Source organism: Vigna unguiculata, chromosome 6, assembly GCF_037176805.1.
Source record: "Vigna unguiculata cultivar grain cowpea cultivar isolate G323 ecotype 2 chromosome 6, ASM3717680v1, whole genome shotgun sequence".
In the NCBI taxonomy this organism is placed as follows: domain Eukaryota; kingdom Viridiplantae; phylum Streptophyta; class Magnoliopsida; order Fabales; family Fabaceae; genus Vigna; species Vigna unguiculata.
The window spans coordinates 39,066,320-39,090,250 of NC_140797.1; the positions used below are offsets into that span (position 1 = coordinate 39,066,320).

The 23,931-nt window shown below is 32.8% G+C and overlaps 2 protein-coding genes and 1 non-coding gene across 4 annotated transcripts; 2 read left to right on the forward strand and 1 right to left on the reverse strand.

The window, feature by feature from the left end:
• Positions 1-869: 869 nt before the first annotated feature.
• Positions 870-1,030, forward strand: LOC114189268 (U1 spliceosomal RNA). The gene has a single exon (XR_003605586.1). It is a non-coding gene; the product is annotated as a U1 spliceosomal RNA (small nuclear RNA).
• Positions 1,031-1,801: 771 nt separating this feature from the next.
• LOC114186530 (cysteine synthase) lies at positions 1,802-5,438 on the reverse strand. Of its 2 annotated transcripts, none has more exons than XM_028074456.2 (11): positions 5,260-5,438; positions 4,549-4,608; positions 4,367-4,476; positions 4,106-4,163; positions 3,650-3,913; positions 3,433-3,570; positions 3,288-3,339; positions 2,837-2,916; positions 2,531-2,590; positions 2,302-2,382; positions 1,802-2,067 (listed from the first exon to the last, which is right to left on the reverse strand). In XM_028074456.2, the coding sequence occupies exons 2-11, from the start codon at positions 4,588-4,590 to the stop codon at positions 1,975-1,977; spliced, it is 978 nt and encodes a 325-aa protein (XP_027930257.1). In that variant the 5' UTR covers positions 4,591-4,608; positions 5,260-5,438; the 3' UTR covers positions 1,802-1,974. The 2 variants fall into 2 exon arrangements, with proteins under 2 accessions (XP_027930257.1, XP_027930258.1); XM_028074457.2 differs by having other exon boundaries at positions 5,343-5,367.
• Positions 5,439-12,196: 6,758 nt separating this feature from the next.
• LOC114187716 (5'-3' exoribonuclease 4-like) lies at positions 12,197-22,925 on the forward strand. The gene is made up of 22 exons (XM_028076038.2): positions 12,197-12,601; positions 13,059-13,161; positions 13,910-13,986; positions 14,068-14,259; positions 14,431-14,550; positions 14,653-14,715; positions 14,804-14,950; positions 15,041-15,205; positions 15,391-15,468; positions 15,652-15,738; positions 16,366-16,446; positions 17,900-17,995; positions 18,723-18,793; positions 19,927-20,055; positions 20,134-20,210; positions 20,312-20,352; positions 20,426-20,500; positions 20,817-20,968; positions 21,050-21,154; positions 21,231-21,306; positions 21,424-21,503; positions 21,828-22,925. The coding sequence occupies exons 1-22, from the start codon at positions 12,407-12,409 to the stop codon at positions 22,483-22,485; spliced, it is 2,868 nt and encodes a 955-aa protein (XP_027931839.1). The 5' UTR covers positions 12,197-12,406; the 3' UTR covers positions 22,486-22,925.
• Positions 22,926-23,931: the final 1,006 nt, after the last annotated feature.

Sequence of the window (23,931 nt, forward strand, 5' to 3'; positions counted from 1 at the left end):
TTCTCTGAAAATAATTCAAAACTTATTCACAACAGTTTAGATAACACTTAATGACGATGTGTGCTAATGCTAGAAATTCGAAATTTTTACTTGTTTATGCAGTCCAGATTGCATGTTTTGCAAGTGTAAAATTGAGGCACACCAGATTCTGGTACAAGTAAAAAAGATCTCTGTGTTTAAGCTTGATTAAACTTATTAAAACGGTTTATGACTTACACAAGTAACCTAGAATGCTTACCAATACACAAGTTTTAAGTTCCATCTTATGCATAAACAATCAGAACTGCTTACCAAGCAATGTTCAGAAACTAATAATATTCTCTCATAACTGTGTCATTCTTGTTAAATGCCATTAATATAGCATCTTAATCTAATGGTTTTCATCACTGAGGAATAACGTCTGCATAACAACTGCAACTTCGAACCGTTTGTTTGCGATGGGTACAGACAAATTGAAGAATCAGAGCAATGTCTTCGAATCACATATGTTATGCCATGAATCTGGCAAATCTTACATAAAAAAGAAGAGGAAATGAGAAGATTCACTTGTACTTAATGAATGATAAAAGTCTTATAAGGTTATGCTTATGGGAAACACGAAAGAAAGAAGAAACAAAAAGGACAATGATTCTATTATATTTCTTATGGATATGCTGATGTGCTCGTATGTGAGTTATTTCATGGAACACACACATTCCTTTCAAATTTGTAGTGTGGAATTGGTGAAACAGGTTTCTCTGTATGTTTCTCTCAAGTTCATGTAAATGGTTTTCCTGAGACAGAGTGAGACCAAGTCCCACATCGCTCAAGTTATAGTCATTACAGTTGACAGCATTGTATAAATAAGAAGCAACTGGCTACATTTGAACATACTTACCTGGATGGGGTCAATGGGTGATCAATAAGGCCCATGGCCTAGGTTGGTGACTTCCATTGCACTTAGGAAGGGTGCCACCCTAAGGTCTCCCCAAGTGGGAGAGCCTACATCATAATTTGTGGCAGTGGGGGCCTGCGTACGCGCGGCCCCTTCCAATTTCAGTCTTAAAATTTTTATGTGATGAGCCCTATTTTTACATGTGAGCTTTGTAATTGAGAAATTTGTTAAAATTAGGAAATTAAGTGAAAAGTGAAAATCCCCTTCCAATTTTAGTCTTAAAATTTTTATGTGATGAGCCCTATTTTTACATGTGAGCTTTGTAATTGAGAAATTTGTTAAAATTAGGAAATTAAGTGAAAAGTGAAAATCCCCTTCCAATTTTAGTCTTAAAATTTTTATGTGATGAGCCCTAATTTTACATGTGAGCTTTGTAATTGAGAAATTTGTTAAAATTAGGAAATGAAGTGAAAAGTGAGAATTTTAATAAATTTGAGGTTTGTAATTGAGTAATAATATTGAAATGAAATTGGATTCTTCAATCATTCTTATTCTCATTATACACATAAAGGATCAGTCTTTATTATCTTAGCTTCCAAGTCCATGTTGTAGGGCAAAGAAACCGGTTATTAACATGAATGAGAGAAAATGTAAGTTGTAAGAACCATCCAAAATTATGTATGTTTTAGGTTATACAACAAACGAAGTTACCATGTAAACTTCAAAGTTTTACTACTTAAAATTCAAAATTATGTATATTCGTCTGGGATAAACAGTTTAAGCCTGGGTCAAAAAATTCATATAATTTTATTTTAGTTCCGAGTGTTTTATTAGATTAACATTGAAATACCGGATTTAAGTAGTAACTAAAACTCGTACTTGATATCATTCTCTTCAAGTGATGAATAATTGTGGACAAGTTTGAAATTCCAGCAAACTTCTGTTACTACTATTGAATCTTATTTCACAACCAAACACAAGCCCATTTTTAACTTCAAGATTTGGAAAAATAATAAATACATAAGCCGAAGAGAGAATGCAACTTGAGAAGCATCAAATGACTATTACACGAGCACTAAAAGACTAATTTGGCTTTGTATTCAGGGTTCAAAGACCAGACTCTCTGCTTCTCGCTTCACAGATTCGAATAGCACAGATGATAGATAACGCTCTCCGAAGCTTGGAAAAACCACCTACACAGGTTTTCAACAAGATTATCAGTGATGGAATACACACACTCAACTGCATCTATGACAACCAAATGGGATATTTCTGAAAGCTAAAACTCAAGTTTTTGTCAAGGATCAAAAATTAAAGACGCAACTATTCTGACAATCTTAGAACACATTTATATTGAATCTATAGTGAACTAACAATGATATTCACCAAAGAAAATTTTATGCTAGGTGAACAATAGACAAACTTACAACAATGAGTTTTCCAGCATTTTCTGGCCTCTTTGCTATCTTAATTGCAGCTGCAGCGGCAGCACCAGATGATATCCCCACCTGCAATGTTTATAATACAAACAAAATAGCAATAAAAGTACTGTCTCCACCGGATGCTACTAACAGAAGATGATGCACATAATCAAAGTCAAGACATGAGAAGAGGTAACACCACTGAAAAAACAGTCTATCTTTAATGTGAACTTACCAGCAAACCTTCCTTCAAAGCAAGTATTTTAGCAGTTTCGATAGCTTCTTCACTTGAAATCTGAAATCACAACCAAATACGAAAGTTACTATTTGTATTTTCAGAAAGCATGGATAAATTATCATGGCATTCAGTTAGCGATGCTTCCTCCATAAAAGTGAATTAATACACTTCCAGCCTTCAATTTAATGTACTCTTAAAGAACAAAAATATCGGTTGTAAGACTAGAGACACACCAGATTATCTTACATGACACAAAACTGTTTATTAAGCACAAATAAACTATAAAAAAGGTTTGTTGCTTACTTGAATAACTTCATCAATTAGATCAACGTCCAGAACACCAGGGATGAAGCCAGCACCAATTCCTTGAATCTTGTGAGGACCTTTTATCCATTCAACAACCATGCGTGTATCAGGGAAAATGTACACAAAAGGAGACAGACATTTGATAAATATAAAACCAAAAAAAAAGTAGGATATAGATTTTTCTTGTTGTTGTTAATTTTGGAACGATAGAATGAGAATCTAAGACATCAAACACACAAATGCTCATTAAAGACATGCATGAATAACATTATTAGTGCAGTAATGGTGAACGACAAAGCATATCCACATTGACATGACAGAAAGTGATGTTGGTACTGAGTTCAGTTTCAGAAGCCAAAACTTGTGCACGGCAATGGAAGAAAAGAACCACGGAGATAAAACATCATCATAGTACAGTTCAAAATTTAAGGAACCTCAGTATACTCACCAGGTTTTCCTCCGGACAGTACTGGACTTTCTACTGGTTCGACGCCATATAGCTGAGTAAAAAAAATGGTGTGAAAATCATAAACAATGCAGGGGAAACACTAGAAAGACTAATTCATACACTATGAGAAAATTAAAAGCCTAACCGTTATATCAGGGTTCTGCTCTTTCAGATATTTTCCAGCACCTGTTATTGTACCTCCCGTTCCAATCCCAGAGACAAGAGCATCAACCTTCCCACTTGAGCCCTTCCAGATCTCAGGTCCAGTGGTTTCATAATGAATCTAAGAATAGGAAAAATGAGAGAATGTTGAATACTCATCAACCAACTGGTTTTTCAAACAAAGAGTATTGACACAATACCTTTGGGTTTGCAGGATTTTCAAATTGCTGTAGCATATAAGAATTTGGAGTCTTTTCCCGTATCTCTTCTGCCTTCTGAACAGCTCCTTTCATACCCTTGGCGGGGTCTGTGAGAACTAAATCAGCTCCAAAAGCTTTTAGAATGGTTCTTCTCTCAAGACTCATTGAAGAAGGCATGGTTATAATAAGTTTGTAACCCTTAGCAGCTGCCATGAATGCCAAACCAATGCCAGTGTTTCCGCTTGTAGGCTCAATGAGAACACTCTAATAACATGAACAACAATAAACCAGATTAATAATAAGTTTGAATATCAAAAAGCATTAAACAATTACTCATACAATACTGAATCAAATTGGGAAGAATAATCAGAGTGAAGCTTTGATGCAATATGAAAGATTGGTATCAAACATGAATCCAAATATACAAGGAGAGAACAATCTAAAGCAAGAACTAACTTCACCCGGTTTGATGAGTCCCTGCTGCTCAGCGTCTACAATCATGCTATATCCTATCCTGTAGGAAAATAAAAAAAATCATGATTTTATTACATAAGTTTTCTGAAACACATTGTTGCATGCCATTAGAAACTTGGCATCAATCATACAACATCTGTGCCAAATTTTTATTAATCTAAGCATTTCTACAAGGATGTTATGAGCATAAACAGGGAAGCATGAAACCAAAAGTTACATCATAGGATGAAGAAATATATATACCTGTCTTTGACACTGGAGCAAGGTTCCATCATTTCTAGCTTCGCAGCAACTTTGGCAACACAACCATCGACGATGTGGTTGAGATATACCAATGGAGTTTTGCCGATTAACTGCATGTTCCAAAAATGAATTCAGACGTTCTGTGAGCTAAAGACAAAAGAACAGGGTTGAACGCGACTTACTTCAGTCACATCTTTTGCAATGCTTGACTTCTCAACCGCCATGTTAAGTTATCCAAAGCACTGCAAAATCATAAAAATGGCTCAAAGATTCGGTGATTAAAAACAGAAAGAATCCTCATCGTCATAAACTAAATATCCAACTAGTTTTAGCCGAGTTGATTTATCCTGTGAGTAAAAAAACAGATCAAGAATTCCCAACTTTCCATTCAGAATGCATCGCAATTACATTTGTTTTATCTTTCTTGTTATACTAAAAAGAAACAGATCATGACCCCTTTAGTAAAAAAACGGAGAATCAGATAAAAGAAAATAGTTCAAGCCTCATATTGACCTAGAAAATTATCCTGCTATTGAACTCATGTTTCAGAAATATTAAAACCTGGAATTCTTGTTCAAGTGTTACGAATCGATCTACTTATGACAAAAAAAATATTGAAGAAATTTGTAGAAAAAATAAAATAAGTAGATTAAGCCCTGAAGTTTAAACGTGAAGATCAAAATTCAATGACAGGGTTAAAGCACTCTATCATGAATCCACCAGTAAGGTACATAAAATTCTGGTATCTAATTCAAGCGAGGAAAAGTGTATGAAAAATAACACCAAAAACATAGACACGAGTGAGAAAAAAGGAGTTCAGAATTGTGGGTAATAGAAAGCCAAAACTATAGAAGGATTAAAGTTGGTAAGAACAATGCTATTGCGAGGCTCACCAGAGTGAGTCACCACCACAGTACAACCTTATCCAAACAACGTTTGTTTCTCATAGAAAGATGAACAGAGACTTCTTATATACCTGAAGAGGACGAGAATTTCAATGAAACTCGTTCATTAATATCCAACCACACACATATTTTAATTTCTCTCTCTCACGCACACACTGTCTTTTTTGGTCGTTATTTTTGTCTTCTTTATTAAAGTCTTTGTAATTTTTGTTCCTTCTTTCAAATTTCCAACACTGTTTTCGAAAATCACATCAAAGTACAAGAACAGATTCGCTTCCTTAAATGTCCACCTGAGATTTTTCTTTTAAAGTAAATTATATAAACATTACGAACTGTTTTAATTATATTTTCATTTCAATTTTCATTTATTGTAATCGCGAAAGCAATTTATTGGTCATTATTATGCCCAAAAAAAAAAATGATACGTGAGAACTCCCTAAGAAACTCATGAATTCGTATCTTTCACGTAATTACAGCGTTTTTCTTAGTTTTATAATAATAATAAACAATTCAAATAGTCAAATTCACCCTATTTCTGAATTGGCGTGTATCAAGATTATTAAGAAAAAAAAAATAGTTGAAGGCCTTTGTTCGTGCAAACCAAAACCAAAACCAAAACCAAAACCAGAACTTCTAATTTTATGTACAATAGAAATATATTTAAGTTTTTTAATATCTTAATTACTTTGTATCAAATATTTTGTTGCTTAATTAATAGTAGCAATGATAATAGTTTTCATAAAATAGAAAAGACTTAATTAGTCACTTTTATATTGAATTCTTTATTAGAAGTGAACTTTGAAACTTAAAATTTTACAAAATCAGTTTGTAAAATAAAATTAATTCTAATACTATGTTAAAAATAAAATTTTAAAACTAATTTAATCTCACAAAATTAATTTATAAAATGAAATTTATTATATTATGAAATTGGTTATCTCTAATTAGTACTTACAACATCACTCAACTCAAATTCAAAAACATTTTTAAATTAACCTATATTAATGCAACTGTTATATTTTGATGTGTGTGGCCAAAACGATGGGCATGGCCAGGTTTCGATAAAGATCGAGCACGACATGATGAAAATTTGCCCACCGATTTCCAAATCGCAATCAGATTTGAAATCTCTTATTTTAATATAATATATTAATTAAGTTAGTCAACTATATTACGTTTTTATTTTTATTACTCATCGTATATCGTTAATTACACTAAAACACGTAAAAGTATATTAATTTAAAAACATTTATGCTGCATCGGTTAAAATTTTATTTTTAATAATGTAAAAATTTTAATAAAATGTAATATGGTCTAAAAAAATTTAATATAATTTTGTTTTGATTCAAAAGTTTAGTGACAAGTATTTCTTTAAATTAAAGATGTTCTGTGTCTACAGAAGAAAAAAAAAATTCTTGAATTTTCTTAAGGTGATTTTGATTACTAGAAAACAATTTTCTAAGTAAAAAGGTTTGGATTATGAAAAAATAGGTTCAGAATGTAATTCCCAATAATACTAATTAACTTAAAAGACTAAAATAACAATAATAATCTCTTTAATCATATATTTAGATATGAAATTAAACACCCATTAAATCATTCTTTTAATAAAAACCTACTTAAAATTATTGAAATTTATATATAAATTTAAAACTTAATTAAGCCTCTATATATATATATATAATAAAACTTTCACATGTTTAATTAGTGATATATTTATATACATAATAATTACTCCATCTTGGCTTTTTTCGAAGGCACAGATTCGAAACAGCTAATAATACCAATAATTATTTAAAAACAATACTGTGTTGCAGGCTCTACAATAAAAGAAAGATAATGATGAGACAGCACATTGCCACATTTTCGACGAACCCATGCCTAACACGTTACTTAAATTCAAACACCAATAGCAATTAACAATTATCAATTATATAATCCTTACTTTTAAAGTTTTATTTAAATATAAGCAGAATTTTAAATATTGATGTTTTGAGTGAATGATAATCTTAAGAGATTATGTTATCCTTATTATTGTTGAGATTTTTTTTATAGAGAAGACTATTATTTGGAGATTACATGTAATTTTGTTTAATAAGTCTTTTTCTTTTTTTACAGTAGGTTTAATTTTGTCATTTTTATTTGATATGAAACTTAAATTAACATTTGAATTATTCGCAATAATTTTCTTTCAATAATAAACATTTTTTATATGATATATTTTTTCTCAACTGTATACGGTGATATTTACTTATATTATTATTGTTGTGGGTATGGTGTTGTTATTATAACTGTCTAAACAATTATCGTGATAGATCATCAATTCTAATACTACTAATGGAATTTTTTATAGAGAAGGTCATTAGGGTAGAAATTATATATATGTATATGTGACATTGGACTTCTGATGAATGTTAAAATGTGGGTCTTCATCTATTTTCTTCACTTGGACGTCAAACTTCTTCAAGAGATATTCATCTTCTTTTGATTTTGATCATTCTTTTGTATTTTCTTCATTTGTAGTCAATTCCTTTTCATCATATCCAAAGCAAATCTTTTGTCTTTCATATAAACTTTGAATACTTTTAGGTCATTAGCATCTTTGATCACATAAAGTTTGTTTTCAAATGAGACCTTATAACATTTCTCTAATATTTGAGCAACACTTAACAAATTTTGAGTAATCTGAAAAATATATAAGACTTCAAAAATTATTTTGATACATGAATGAAATTGTTCTTCGTACTTTTCATAGGAAGTTATTCTCCATTCTCAATTATTATTTTGAAAATATTTAATTTGTTGAGCTCCTTGAAAAGTCATGTGATTTGTACAACCACTATCTATAATTCAACCTTTTGGAGATTTGTTGATTTTAAAAACACATGATGTTGGAAGAAGTATTTCCTCCTTTGATTCATGCTTTACGATCTCGACATCTTCTTGATAATTATAAAATTTGCATACTTTTTTCACATATCTCAATGAGTTTTATTCTTACACGATCATCATGAAATTAAGACAACAAAAACCACATAAGCAAGGTAAGGTAACAATAATTTGAAGTAAGCATACATTTTAACAATTGTAATTCCACTGAATTACACATTTTTCACATTTCACTCATCATCAAATTAAGGGTTAAGTATGTTTTTAGTCCCCGAACTTTGACTTAAAATTGGAATTCGTCCCTGTCTGAAACTTCGATATATTTTGGTCCCTAAACTTTAGAAATGAATGAATATAGTCCTTTTAACCCAATTATGTTAATTTTTTTTGACGTGTCGAACGCTTTTCATATTAGCATTGGAGTTTTCTACACTATTTGACACATTCTTGGTTCAATATCTACTGAGAAATATGTTCGACACTTCAAAAAAAGTTTACGTAATTGAGTTAAAAGGACTATATTCATTCTTTTTTAAAGTTTAGGGACCAAAATATATTGAAATTTCAGACAGGGACGAATTCTAATTTTGGGTCAAAATTCAGGGACTAAAAACATACTTAACCTCAAATTAATATCATGTACAAATCAAATCATATAATTATCAGAGACACTTAACAATGTTATCCAAAAAAACCATGTTTTGAATTAGACTCAGAGATTATGCACTTGTCGTATAACCATCTACTTACACAAAGTCACATCCCAAGAACAATAATTGAACTATAAAAGATTACAATATGCTATACATGGTCTTTTGTTACTTCAACAAAATATGAAACAAATAGAATTTTAAATTATATGTTAATAGGATAAACATGTTTATATAATTAACATTTCAATTAGTTTGGGTTCCAAACTCTAAGTAACCTCGAATGCATGTCCTCTTATATCAGCATTATCTTTTGAAATGAAAAAAAGAAACATTTTCTCGTGAAATGAAAAAATTAGAATACTATGAGGTAAATTTTATTTTCCACTTTATTAATTCCAAAACTTTGGGTAGCAATATTTTTTTATAATTTTTGCTAAGTTTGTTTCTTAGATTTATATAAATCTGTCTAAAGATGATCACTAGTTGAATTATTGGATGACTTAATCATTGTAGTGAAGAATTTAAAAGGAGGATAAAGATTAATTAACTTAAAATAGAATTTTAATCGGCTAAGATTAGTATGTCGGAATTTCTGTGACGGTCTTTGATCTTCAAAAAGATAAACATAATGATCATAAACTTAGTTAGAAAAAGGGAAGAGAATAGTTTTAGAGAATTGATGATCATTATAGGATGAAACTCGACTAAATAACCTTTTTTATTTATAAACTATATTTTAATAATAAAATATTGAAACTCCATTTATAGAAAGACCACTTTTAATCATAATTACTTTTTAGATCTATATAGCCTTCAACTAAAAATGGAGTAAAGAAAATAAACTAGATCTAATGAACTTGAGGTTAAGTCTTCGACAAAATATAGAAACTTGAAATCACGAAAAGAGAAAAGAAACACAGAAAAGAACATTGGCAATCACATAGAAGACCAACTATTTTTAAGAGAAACAATGATGAGAAATTGCAATTAATGTTGCAATGAGGAAGAACAAAATGAAAAATCGTCAACAATGAGGAAGAACGAAATAAAGAATTGTTAGTAGCTAGTTAGAGCACAAACACAGAAAAAACACAAACCAATGGTCCAATTCGAGACCTAATAATTAAACCAAAATTTTGTTACTTCAACAAAATATGAAATAAATAGAATTTTAAATTGTATGTTAATAGGATAAACATGTTTATATAATTAACATTTTAATCAGTTCAGGTTCCAAACTCTAAGCGATAACTATAGAGTTTTTCAAAAGATAACAAGTAGCAAAATGCTAACTAAATCTAAACAACTACATTATTAAGACCATCGCCAAGGGAGCCAACACTTAAATCATCATATGCTTACATCAAATATTGGTGATCATTACAAAATAAGAACAACAACACAATAAGCACACACACAAGAGAGAGAGTAAGCTAATATAAAAGCAAATATTCCATTAACCATAAATTAAATCATCTTAGGGAGCCGAGTATTTCACACCATCATAAGCAACAAGCCACATCATAAAAAACTCATTACACTCAATTATTTTGATAACAAGCATTGGTGTAGAAATACTTGGAAGCTTTGGCACTTATGATGGATAATTTTCACCCATAAGGTTAATCCTATACAGGTTCCTAGAAATACAAATGGTTCTTCCAACCAGGACTTCCTGCTACTCTTTACTCTCTACTCCTAATTCATTCTCCTCTACATGAGTTTGAATGATTAGTAGAGTTTTAGGATAAGATTCCAAATTATGAGTCCCTACATCAATGCACACGAAAGCACACATACTTTAAAAGGATTTCCCTTAAAAATCCATTCATCATTCTTAGTTCGAATTTTAATAAGTCTTGTCCATTATATCATCAATATTCAACACACATATCCATTGATAAGGTCATCATCATCACAATTTCACACATCATTATATTCCAAAAGTTCATATTATCCCCAAATATTGGCATAATCACCAAGTATATTACATAAGAACTTAACAACACATGCAAAATTTGTCGGGATTTTTAAAAATAAAACTGCAGCTTGTACAAAACTCCAAAAATTATGTTCTTACACTTAAATTAAAGATAACTTATTCAATTAATCAATGCGAAAAGAATCAACCTAATTGAACACTTATAAAAAAAAGTTATGTATTAAACAAGTGACAAAGGTCAAATTTGTCAACAACCTATTCTACAGGAAGTTTACAAGAAAAACTGCTCTCATTATAGACTTTCAAACAAAGATCCTAACGGTCAAAACAAAGCATAATATGTCTAGGACCTATTGTAAAAATTTCAGCTCTATTCGATGCTTAATGAAGCGGGAATTCAATTTTTTCCAAGATGACTCCGAGTAAGAAAACTCAACTTGCTCAGCGATAGAATTGCTCGCCCAATGGGAGAAACTCTTGGTTAAATTAATTTTGTCAAACTCTCCGTTAAAATTAGTGTTGTCACTCGCTCAACGAGTAGTAGGCTTGCCTAGAGAGTTTACATAATGCAAAAACGCAAATTATGCATTTTGACAGCGCCAAAAGAACAAAAACTCATTTCAAGCTTCATACAAGTTACAAACACACTAATCTCGTGTCAAAAAACTCAAACCAACCAAAATTACCACATATGCAATTCGTACTATAGAAAGCCCCAAGATTTTCTAACACACATATTAAAACATGCAAATTTATGGATCCTCTTAAACTCACAAAGACTAAATAAAACTAACACCGTTAGAGCTACAAATCACATAAACCAATATTTATTCCAAATAAAAAAAAACCACATGAAATTCATCACATAATAATTGAAGTTTTAGCTTCCATTACCTTCGAAGATAAACTCGAACTCTGAGAGCCCCAAAGCACATTCAAACTCGTGGAAGTTCAACCTCAACCTGAGACAACGGAAAATAATGTGATTGTGCCCACACAATCATCGATTAGAATAAATACAAAATGGAAATCAAAGGGCATATGTAAGCAAAGAAGACTTGCATGCACTGTAGAAAAAAAACTGACTTACCTTAAACAAGAAACTGGTCGATAGGGATCGAAGGCCTTATCATGAAGAACATCCTACAGTCTCAATTTTACAAACGAGCAAATAGAGAGGTGAGAAATAAAGGTTCAAAGATGGAGATGAAGGGATGACGTTAGGAGAAAAAGGAAATCTTTTTTTCTAAAATATAACCCTTTGAAAGTTTATTTAGGAAAAATAGATTTTACAGTATTTTACAAAACTAACTTACAGTAAATAAATATTTTTCTATGCAAGTAACAAATGCTAGTTTTTTTTTCTTAACACTAAAATTAAGACAAGAGGAGATATTTTTCAAAATAATTAAAATAATAGAGATGTTTACGGTTTAATGTTCAAACTGAAGCATACAAAACCGAACTTGTGCCACCGGTTCGACGAGGGCGCTCCTAAACGGGGGCATTTTGGTCTCATAAAATAAGGCGGCCACCGCAGCCGCCCGTACATTAAACGGCAACATAGATCTCCCTCTATTGTTGATTTTTATCATAATAATTTTTTCCCTCTCTCTCGTGTTTCCGAACCGGGCCGAAGCGAGCCGGAAATATGGGAGTGCCAGCGTTTTACCGGTGGCTCGCGGATCGGTACCCGCTCTCGATCGTCGACGTTGTGGAGGAGGACACCGCCGGCGGCGACGGCACTGTTGATGTTTCTAAACCTAATCCTAATGGCATGGAGTTCGACAACTTGTACTTGGACATGAACGGCATCATTCATCCCTGTTTTCATCCTGACGGCAAGGTACATGCTTCGCTTCACCTTACTTTCATTCAATCCGTTATTCTGTTTTCGTGACTCCGATATTGCAACCGATTGACCTGTTATTCTGTTAATAGCATTAATGTCTTCTTCATTGGTTAAAAAAAAGTCAGTAGACATATAACCTAATAGAAATAAGCAAAGGAGCGGAGAATTACGGTAGTGAGCTTGTAAGATTTCTGTTTCAAGTTCGCATTCCAAGTCTTCGTATGGATTGATATTGAGGTCATGTTCGTCAATTGATTGTTGAAAACTTGCTTTAGAATTTGTTGCATTTAGAGGCTCTGCAAACTGAGCTCCTGGAGCATTTTGAAGATATAGCATCATGCATAGTTATATGAGCAGAGTGAAACCTTATACAAAGTTGACTAGACTTTGTAGCTTTTCTATTTTTTGTCTAAGCGGAAGTGTTTTTTGTTGATTAATCTTTAAAATGCAGCCGGCACCTGCTACCTATGAAGATGTATTCAAAATAATGTTTGACTACATTGACCATCTATTTTCATTGGTTCGCCCAAGGAAGCTTCTTTATCTCGCAATTGGTATGTAGCTTTTTCTCACCATTGCATTTCTTATCAATGTGGTACTATGGAACACCAAGACATGCATTTTTCTTTGCTTATCATATTGGATAAGAATGCAAATCCGATATCAATGCATTAATTCTTTACCTATGCTTAATCTTATTTGATACTTAAGGAGGAAATAAGATTGATACCATTGATTAAGTAAACAATATGTCAATGAAGATTAATCTGTGATGACAACGATTATAATTACTATTTTGTTTTGGTCGATGTCCCAAAAGTATGCTCATTGTGCGGATTTATGGAATGTGTGAATCCTACCCTGTATGTTTTAGGAATAATTGGATAAATATTATATATTTGGATCATAGTTGTTCGTCATGGAGGATCTGCCAGCCAGCTCCTTTAAGTTATAAATCCAAGATATTTGGTATCTCTATGTCAAAAGCTTAGAAATCATGCTAAAGAATTCTGTAAACATCCATTAACTTTGTTCCCTTTAAGCATTCTATTTCTTTTCAATGATTGGCTACTTGGCACATTTTTGTATGGTATACTTTCCTCGTTCAAATCTTTTTCAGGTAAAAGATTCAGATAAGCGCTTGTAAAACAGAATAGCCAATATGGAAAACTAGAACTGTCTGAATTTTGAGAGGCTGTAATTTTTTGTCTGTAATGTTATGTTATTGTATGTGTGATTTAACTTTGAATCACTTCCTCATTCCTAACATTTTTTCCATATGTATTTTTCTTGCACCATTAGACGGTGTTGCACCAAGAGCCAAAATGAACCAGCAACGATCACGGCGTTTCCGAGCTGCAAAAGATGCAGCTGAGGCTGTAAGAATATGAACATACTCCTATTTACTATGATCTCCTGCTATTTCTCTTACAAAAATTGAGTACAATGTGATGTTGTAGGAAGCTGAAAAGGAAAGACTCAGGGAAGAATTTGAGGGTGAGATGGAACTCTTGTCTTCTAAAGACAAGCCTGAGACCTATGACTCAAATGTCATTACCCCTGGCACTCCTTTTATGGCAGTGTTGTCAGTGGCTCTTCAGTATTATATACAGACTAGATTAAATTACAACCCTGGCTGGATAAATACAAAGGTTGACCTTATCATATTTATTCTTTGCTCCCTTGATCTCTTCCATACTGCACATTCCTTCCTTGAGGACTAATCCTGTTTATTTTCTTTTCTCATATTGTATATATCTTGTTTTCAGAATATTTTTTTCTATATATTTATCTATGGAGCTACATTGGGTATTTTTTTGAAGGTTATACTTTCTGATTCAAATGTTCCTGGTGAGGGAGAACATAAAATAATGGAATACATACGATCACAACGTAACCTTCCTGGATTTAATCCAAATACTCGTCACTGTTTGTATGGATTGGTGAGTTTTTGTCTGATTTAGAATTTTTCATTTTATCCAAGCTTGGTGTATTTATCTTTAGTTTTTGAATGGTGATCTCATTGCTATGATCTTTAAATTCAGGATGCTGATTTGATTATGTTGGCCTTAGCCACACATGAGGTTCATTTCTGCATATTGAGGGAGGTTAGTTTTCAGTGTACAAACTGTCTATGTGATTTTGGATCATTGATCCCAATGGATTGCCTTGATGACTAATTACATGAGTGAACAGGTAATTACTTTCCCTGGACAACAGGACAAGTGCTATCAGTGTGGGCAAGTTGGTCATTTTGCAGCTGATTGTCGTGGTAAGCCAGGTGAGAAAGCTGAGGACTGGAATCCAGTTGATGATACCCCAGTTCACAAGAAGAAATATCAGGTTTGATATTGCAACCCAGCATGTTAGGCTGGATATTCATTCTTCTTTTCTGCTGATTTTTAGTTTGAAACTAAAATCTTGTATGTACAGTTTCTTAACATCTGGGTGCTGCGTGAATATTTGCAATATGAAATGGAGATCCCCAACCCTCCTTTTGAGATTGACTTTGAACGCATAGTGGATGATTTTGTATTTCTATGCTTCTTTGTTGGCAATGACTTTCTTCCGCACATGCCAACATTAGAAATACGTGAGGTAAGCATTTGGAAGGCACCATGCTATATTGAGGAGTAACATGAAACAAAAAGTATGCCAGTGCTATATGGTTCTAGTTTTTTCTACATAATTTTTAATTGAACCTGCTTAACTTATGCATATGCTCTTTACCTGCATATCCTGCTCTATACCTGTTCTCTTTGATAATCTTTTTACCGTTTCAGGGGGCTGTCAACTTGTTGATGCATATTTATAGAAAGGAATTCACTGCCATGGGTGGTTATCTTACTGAAGGGGGTGAGGTAAGTTTCTCACTTTTTTTTTCTTAAATTCAGTTAAGTAGTGTTTGTCATTTTGTGACAGAATCATTTTTAGCAATGATCTTCCTTCAACTGATTGTCTTATCTCTTAAGTCATCTATCTGGAGTTTTTAGTTCTTAAATTGGTGTTGTAAATTGTAATATGAATATCATTGAATATTTCAGGTTTTCTTAGAGAGAGTGGAACATTTTATTCAGTCTGTTGCTGTTCATGAAGATCAAATATTTCAGAAACGAGTTCGCATTCAACAGGTATTGTTATTTCTACGTATTGACTATCCCTCTTTGGAAGGGATAATTATTATGGATTCTTAAACTTCTGAACCCTTTGGAGTTTTCAGCCAATCAAATTCAATAATAGCGGTATCTGCTTATTTTCATGATTCTGTACTTTGAGATGGTATAGTTTGCTTGATACATAGTAAGAAAGTTCTTCTGTTAATATTGATGAGGAAAAATCTTCATTTCACTCCATTCCATTTTGCATTCTATTTTATTGGCCTATTTTTACTGTTTAAAATTTCTCACTGAGAGATCGTAATTTTATGCCATCATCCATGATTTTTTCTTCCTATTTGAATTGACTTGAAATTAAGTTATTTGGGAAGTAGACTTAACACATTTCTAAATTACACTGTTTCATATCATTTAAAGTCATGAATGATATGATTTAAACTCTACTTGTGCATATGATTTATCCTTTGTACTTTTACCAAGTCTACTATTTATAATTTTACACACACACACACACACACACACACACACACACACACACATATATATATATATATATATATATATATATATATATTTCTCTTTAATATGGTTTTGAATTTTACTTCCTGATATGCTATACTTTTGATTTGATTGTGTTTTAAGGCTACAGAAATTAATGAAGAGATGAGAGCTAGGGCAAGAGGAGAAATGCCTGAAGAACCACGAGCATCTGTTTCGGACAAGGTTTAGTTACTATTTATTTCTCGAATTCTTTAGTGTTTGCTTGAATTTAGTATTTCTTACTGACATTTTAAACTTGTGTTTGGGAATCTACTGCACTTTTCTGGACCCCAAACCACAGAAATTCTAGTGGCTTCCCAAAAATACATTGAGGTTAGCGTGTCTGTGGGTTGTGAGGGGTGGTTAGTTTTCACATAGAGTTATGATAAGGCATACCATAATTCCAGCTCAGAACACAATATGCTGGGGTTGTGTAAAATTTCACCTTTTTAAGAATTTAAATTTAAGGTCTAATTCAATTTCACAAACAAGCGTATAAGATTAGGATTGGCCAAGTTTTATTTAAGTAATTTCTCTCAGGCAATTGTGAGACTAAACACACCTCCTCAAGGCTGTAATTAAAGCTTCCCCAAACTGGTCACTATTAAGTTGGCTTTCCAATAGCAACCTTTGTGTGATTAGACGTTTGCTGTGATGTGTGTCATTTTGTGATTGAATTTTGGGTTCATCTGCTTATGTGTGAATGAAATCTGGGAGGGTTGCTTCTGCAATTGCTATTTGTTTCTGTTGTCTTCTGGTTTGTGGTTCCGCACAAAATCTTTCTGGCCAGCTGGTCCGTGGGTGACATGGTTCCCACTTTCTACACTTAAAATTCTTCATAGGAAGCCTTGTAAAGCTTGTAGTAACTCTAAGATTCTTAAATAGTTATGAATGTTATTATGTTCTTGTTTTTCACTTGTGCTAGTTTTGTATGTACACATATATTCTTCTGTATAATTAATAGTTTTATATAACAGGTAAGTTATACCTCTTTTGTTATATCCTATAAGTTCTACTACTTTGGCAACCTTGGGAAGTAAACTGCAGTATTTGGAATTACTTGTAGTTTGTTGCATTTACGACTAACCAGTAGAGTTGAGGGGAATTCTGATAAATTTTAGTAGCCATGTTGAAGGGTTTTATACTTGTATACCTCTTTTGTTATATCCTATAAGTTCTACTACTTTGGCAATCTTGGGAAGTAAACTGCAGTATTTGGAATTACTTGTAGTTTGCCTTGTTGCATTTATGACTAACCAGCTGAGTTGAGGGGAATTCTGATAAATTTTAGTAGCCATGTTGAAGAGTTTATACATATAAGTTCTTTTTTTTTCCGTTGGTATTTAAAACAGAAGTGCGTGGGTAGTACGTGAAACAACTTCATTGTGTTCTCTTTTAGTGGTGGAACAGCTGATGAGAACGATCACTTTCACAGCTAGAATTTTCTTTTTTAAATTAAATGTATCTTTTGTTTTTTGGAAGTTGCTAAAAAGATGTTGGAACTTAGAAGTCATGTATTTGTTTGGGTCAGATATAATCTATATCAAGAGTGATCCCTGAATAGGATACTTAGCCTATTCCATACCACGTGAAATCTGAATTTTTATTAACTACATAGTGTTTGTTATTTTTTTAGGTTAAGTTAGGGGAGCCTGGATACAAGGAAAGGTATTATGCAGAAAAATTTGGTGCTTTGGATCTGGAGGAGACCGACAAAATAAAAAAAGATACAGTATGTGCTATCAGTATTCTTGGAATTATTTGTTGTTACCTTTAATTCTATACAGTCATGGGTTATAATGGAAAAAATTTTCAAATTTACAAATTCAATGCTTAAAAAAGTTTTTCAATGCAAAAACTTGACTATCATATTATCAACAATAACATATTTAACTTTCAGAAACTCCTTAAATGAGCTTATGAAGACCTGTTTACTTGTAAAAGTGTTTTCTGTTTTCACTGTTAATTACAAAAATGTTGCCATATTTTCACACGATTTCCTGTTTTTGAAAGTTTTTTTTTTTTTTTTTCACTATTTCATATATGAAATTTTTAAAAAGGAAACAAAGAGAAAAGAAGGTGGCTTTTTTGTAAGTAGAAGTGAAAACAGAAAATAAAAATAGAAAACAATTTTCTCAAACCAAAGAACACCTAAACTACTCCTTTTCTTTTTAAATGGTGCACTAGGCTCACATTGTTACAATTTTCTTTTTAAATGATGTTAGGCACATCCCGTTTATGTGTCTTGAAATCTTGATGTTATTATCTGCCTGTGTTTCAATATGTTCTATTCATGAGGGATTGAGGGCCTCACACTGGTTGAATATTTGTCCCCATGAATTGATTCGTGGTGTGTTGGATTTAATTTTGTTTTCTCCTTGTTGATGGCTATTTTTACCCAACCCTTATAATTTATGGTTTTCATAGAAGATAGCTGATTGTCTTGGTCTTCCTCATAGGTCTTGAAATATGTAGAAGGCCTTTGTTGGGTTTGTCGGTATTACTACCAGGGTGTCTGCTCATGGCAATGGTTAGTTGATCTTTCACTAGCTAATATATTATATTTGAACCCATTCCTGCTATTTTCTGTTTGTAGATTGATAATCTGGTTCATTTATGTTGGAAAGCTTCCTTGATTACGGTCACCCTTAACCCACTGTAATCATGGCTTCTTTGGGATCTGCCTTAAGTTCAGCTCCAAGGGTGGTGCTTCATCCCACGTCAACTTGATATATGAGTTAACTAAAAGCTTATTAAGCTTGGGTAATCCTCACCTTACATGCATAGTTTTATGGGGTTTTAGTTGGCCAAATTCTAAGAACTCTGCATAATGTTATACTGTAATCAGTTTTGGTGAAAAACTAACTTTTAAACTCATACCGAGAAAATATCCCCACCCTTGGCCTGATCCCTTAAAGGATTGAGTGTTTGGATTTAGTAGAATGTACTATATATAGGTTCTGCATATCACCCATATATAATCTCTTAATATACTCAGTGGAGAATATTTCCTAGGCTACTATTAATTAAGTGCAACTTCCTATATGATGCTAACCATGAGTTCTAAATGCATTTTATCATGCAAGACATGGACATTATTTCTTAAGTAATTAAATATCATCGTTTTTAACTTTTTATTAGTAAATTTTTTTTGTTTAAGTAATCATTTAATTGTGGTGCACCCAAAGCAATGTTTGTACCAGTGACCATACACAGTTTTAGTAGAATGGAGGCATGGTCATTGTTTTGTTGTGTTGTGCGACAATTATTCCTCATTGTGAGTTATACTATCTTGTGTACCTTCTCAGCACTGTAGTTAGATGTATTGTACTATTACACTTTGGTCTGGCTTGAAGAGTGTTTTGCTTCAGATATATTCTTTTAGCAAGTTTTCCTGCATCTTTATATTCTGTTGGAACCTTGTATTGTTGCTCATAGCTATTGAGCTTCAAAGATATTTTGTAGCAGGAACTTCTAATCATGATTTTATAAGGAATTATTAATATATAATATGGACTGGAGGCCTTTAGAGCTGGGATACTGCCTTTTTTATGTTTGAGTGGCTTTAAGATATTGAAGAAAATTTCTGAGACCCCTTCAATTTTGTTGAAATTATCATCCCATTAATATTCTTCAATATTTTTCATTATTTTGTTCATTCAGGTACTACCCATACCATTATGCTCCTTTTGCTTCTGATCTTAAAGATCTAGCTGATCTGGAGATAACTTTTTTTTTGGGAGAACCATTTAAGCCATTTGATCAACTAATGGGGACCCTACCTGCATCAAGGTTTCTTCTTCTTTCCTGTCATTAGATCTATCATATCATGCATCCTGTGCTGATGCTAATTAAGTTCTTGTTACACAGTTCAAGTGCACTGCCTGAAAAGTACAGGGATTTGATGACTGATCCTTCATCACCTATTCTTGAATTTTACCCTGCTGGTGAGATCACCTGATTGTTATTGACTTATTTTGCTATATCTAAAAGTTTCTAGAGTTACTTGTTTTGCTTTCTTGACAGATCTTTTTTTTTTTTTGGACAGACTTTGAGATTGATATGAATGGCAAACGATTTGCATGGCAGGTAAATATAGTGGTCTGTGATTTAATTTTTTTATTAAAATGGGGGTTAAGTTTACTGTTGCATTTTTTTTCAGGGCGTTGCCAAGTTGCCATTCATTGATGAGAAAAAATTGCTCTCTGCCACTAGCAAACTTGAAGGCACATTAACGGTCCGGAATTGTTTTTCATTTTTACTTTTCTAGTCCATTGCGTTTGTGACCAACTGTAAAAGATTACTGGTCCAAAATTGTTGGACTTGAAATTGCATCAAAGAATAAATAGTCTAAGAAGTTGATTGTTAAGTGATAACCCTCTGTTAGTACTGTTTCTTTTGCACAATTATCCCTGACACTTTGCTGGAATCTGTTTGTTCGAGCTGGATACTTTTAACATTATAATTTTTAGTCCTGAACTTTACAACTGTTAGTTTGAATCATAGTTTTGCATCTGGGTGCGCTTAATTTCATTCAGATTTTTTATGTGCAGGTGGAGGAACAGCTCCGAAATAGTAAGATGCTTGATTTGCTTTATGTCAACAGAGCGCATAATTTGGCTCCGTTTATCTTATCGTACTACCAATATTCTTGTCAATTCTCTCTGCATGACAGACCTGCTGTACCGATTGACCCAAGTGCTAGGTTAGTGAATATGGTTTGGTAATAGTCACCAGTCGAAATCATAAATATGTTTGGTAATTGTCTTGGAATCTTTGATAGCAGTGATGGTATGAATGGACACGTCTGGTTGTATGAAAGAAATGTGCTCAGAACCGTTGTATCCTCTCCCATCAAGGGATTGCAAGACATTGAGTTTAATCAAGTTTTGTAAGTTTTTTCTTTTACACTTTCCTGATATTTTAAAATCAATGGATGAACTCATGTTGAGTGTTTCAAATTTCAGAAATATTACCTATCTTAATCCTCGTAAACATAGACATATTCCAAGACCTCCCAATGGTGTACAAATGCCCAAAAAGGTTGGTATTCTGACCTCTCTTAGACATTAAGTGATGGGACAAATATTATATTTTTGTTTAGTTTTTTCAATATCTATGTATAGTTCTCATTTACTTTGACATTGGTTATGTTTGCAGATATTAAAAGCCATTGATATTAAACCTTTTCCTGTATTATGGCACGAAGATAATAGTGGTCGGCGTCATGGCAGAGAAAGGTTAGAATCTATTCCTGAGTTGTAATTAGATAATTTTACATATTATTTGTGTATGGATAAATAGGCCCCCGCTGCTGGTGACATTAAAGTTCAATGCGGTTCTGGTACTGGTATTACTCACTGCTGTATGTGGACAATTTTTTTTTAGGAAATTATAAATATTTACTTTAAGCAATTGTCTTAGGGGATAATAGAAAGTTCCATATTAAGTGGATTGATAAGTTCTCAGTGAAGTTTTTCTTGTATTAAATATGGCCTTTATCACTCGCTCAAAGACATACATTTGTTAGAGCTCTTACCTTTCTTGTATGATGCATGCAACAGACCGCAACTACACGGAGCAATGGCTGGGCCTCAACTGGGAGAAGCAGCACATCGTCTTGTGAAGAACACCCTTAATATTAAGCCAAATAACGCAACATACGGATTCACAGAGCCGCTTCCAGGCCATCATGCAATGAACCGGGTGCTTAGATCACCAGGACCCTCTGGACCTGGTAGATATTATGCCGAGGACACAAGTGGTTATTACGGACATCATTACAATCACCAGGGGATGATGCCTAGGCCTAGATATCCAGTCTCGTCCAATGGTGGACACAGTGACAAACAGAATTTTAGGATACAGGATAGGTCACAGCATCATGAACAGCATTACTACAACGGGAGAACTGGGTTCCATACTTTCACAATGGAGGATGGCCCAAGACCAAGACCATATGCGGTACCTCCACCAAAGACTCCTGTGGTAATGTTATCAAGGCCACCCAATTCAGGACCAACAACTAATCTGCAACAGCAATTTGTGGGTCCTCCTATTCCACCTCCAAATTGGATTACTAGAGCACCTGATACCAACGGAATATATGCTAGGCATCAAGAAGTTGCAATTGGTGGAGCTTATGATAATAAGCACATGAAGAAGGTGTACCAAGTTAGAAGTCGGCAACCCCAAGATATGCCAGAGCACGGGAATCAATAGTGATTGTTGTGGAGTTTATTTGCCTTGTCACCGAAGTGCCCTCTTCTATTCCTTGGGTTGTTCCTCAAATTGGTACTCATCCGTTCAACAATGCCATAGTACGGAAATCATTTGCCATCGAAATGCAATGCGATAGGCTTACAATTGCTTATCAAAGCTTTGGATAGCACTTAAATAATTTTCTGCTGTGAAGGTGCTGCAGCCTGCAAAGAATTTTGTTCTGGCTTCACTAGACACGGGCAGTTGGAAAGGTGGGAGTGCTATAGTATATTCACAATGTTCTTGCTTTTCAAGTTCTAAACAAATACTAAAAAATATTGTATAAACTTGTAATTGCTGTGTAGGGTAGCATGTATAAATCCAGCTGCGCTCAGTGGCACTTGTATTATCATGTACTACACCCAACTTTAATAGACAATCGTAAATTTGTAGTTGAAAAATTAGATTTGTTAGATTATATATTTTTTTTTTCAAAATTAAGAGTTAAAATGGGTACACTGTAAAATGTGTCAATCAATTAAAATTAATTGTTGATATAATTTAGAGTGCAATTGAGGTAAAAGTTGGTAGAATTAAGAGTTATGATTGGATTAGTGTAAACTGATTTATATTATTCCTATTCTTGTCTCTATTTCGGTGAAGTCAACAGACGATAGTCTGATTGGATTGATTTTACACCAAAATTGAAGAAGTAATTTGATCGACCTAGTTTTAATTTAAATAAATTTCCTTTTATTGAATTATTAAAACGATTTTTGTATAAAACTGAAGTATTAAAATTTTACATGTTACACTCTGGTTATCTTGTTAAAATTAAATTAGAGATTAGGCTTGATCTTTTCTATAAAAAAAAAAAATGTAGGATATATCTCATTTAAAGAATTGAAATTAGTAAAATACTTGAAAAAGTAAATGTTATCGGTAATTTAAGTATCCGATATACTAGTTGACAAAGTCTTGTACTTATTTTAGATTTATTTTAACAAAATTATTTCAAATTTATCCGAATTTCTGTTGTTCTGGTAACCATTCTCTGATCGCGATGTGGACTCGGAAGCACAAGATTTGCTGGTCCTGCCAGTGTTTTATATAAGAAGAGATATATGAATAAGAATCATCGAGAACAATTATTTATAATTTCCCAGAATTATTAAATTGATACGATGATGCACTGCAAATTAATCAACCGAAAAAAAAAATTACGATGCTTGATATATCATTAAAAATAAAAACCCTGTAGAAATAAACAAGTACAATTCGGTATCCTCTTGAGAAAGTGTTACTAAGCAATCAAATTCTACAAGATCTTATACAACAAGGAAACAAACGCTATGAGTCACAACTCAAATCCCAAGCTTGCACTACCATCGAAGAAGGAACTACTAACACTCATCACACCTTTTAAGATTATTTGATAAGAACGTGGTATTTGATTGATACATTATT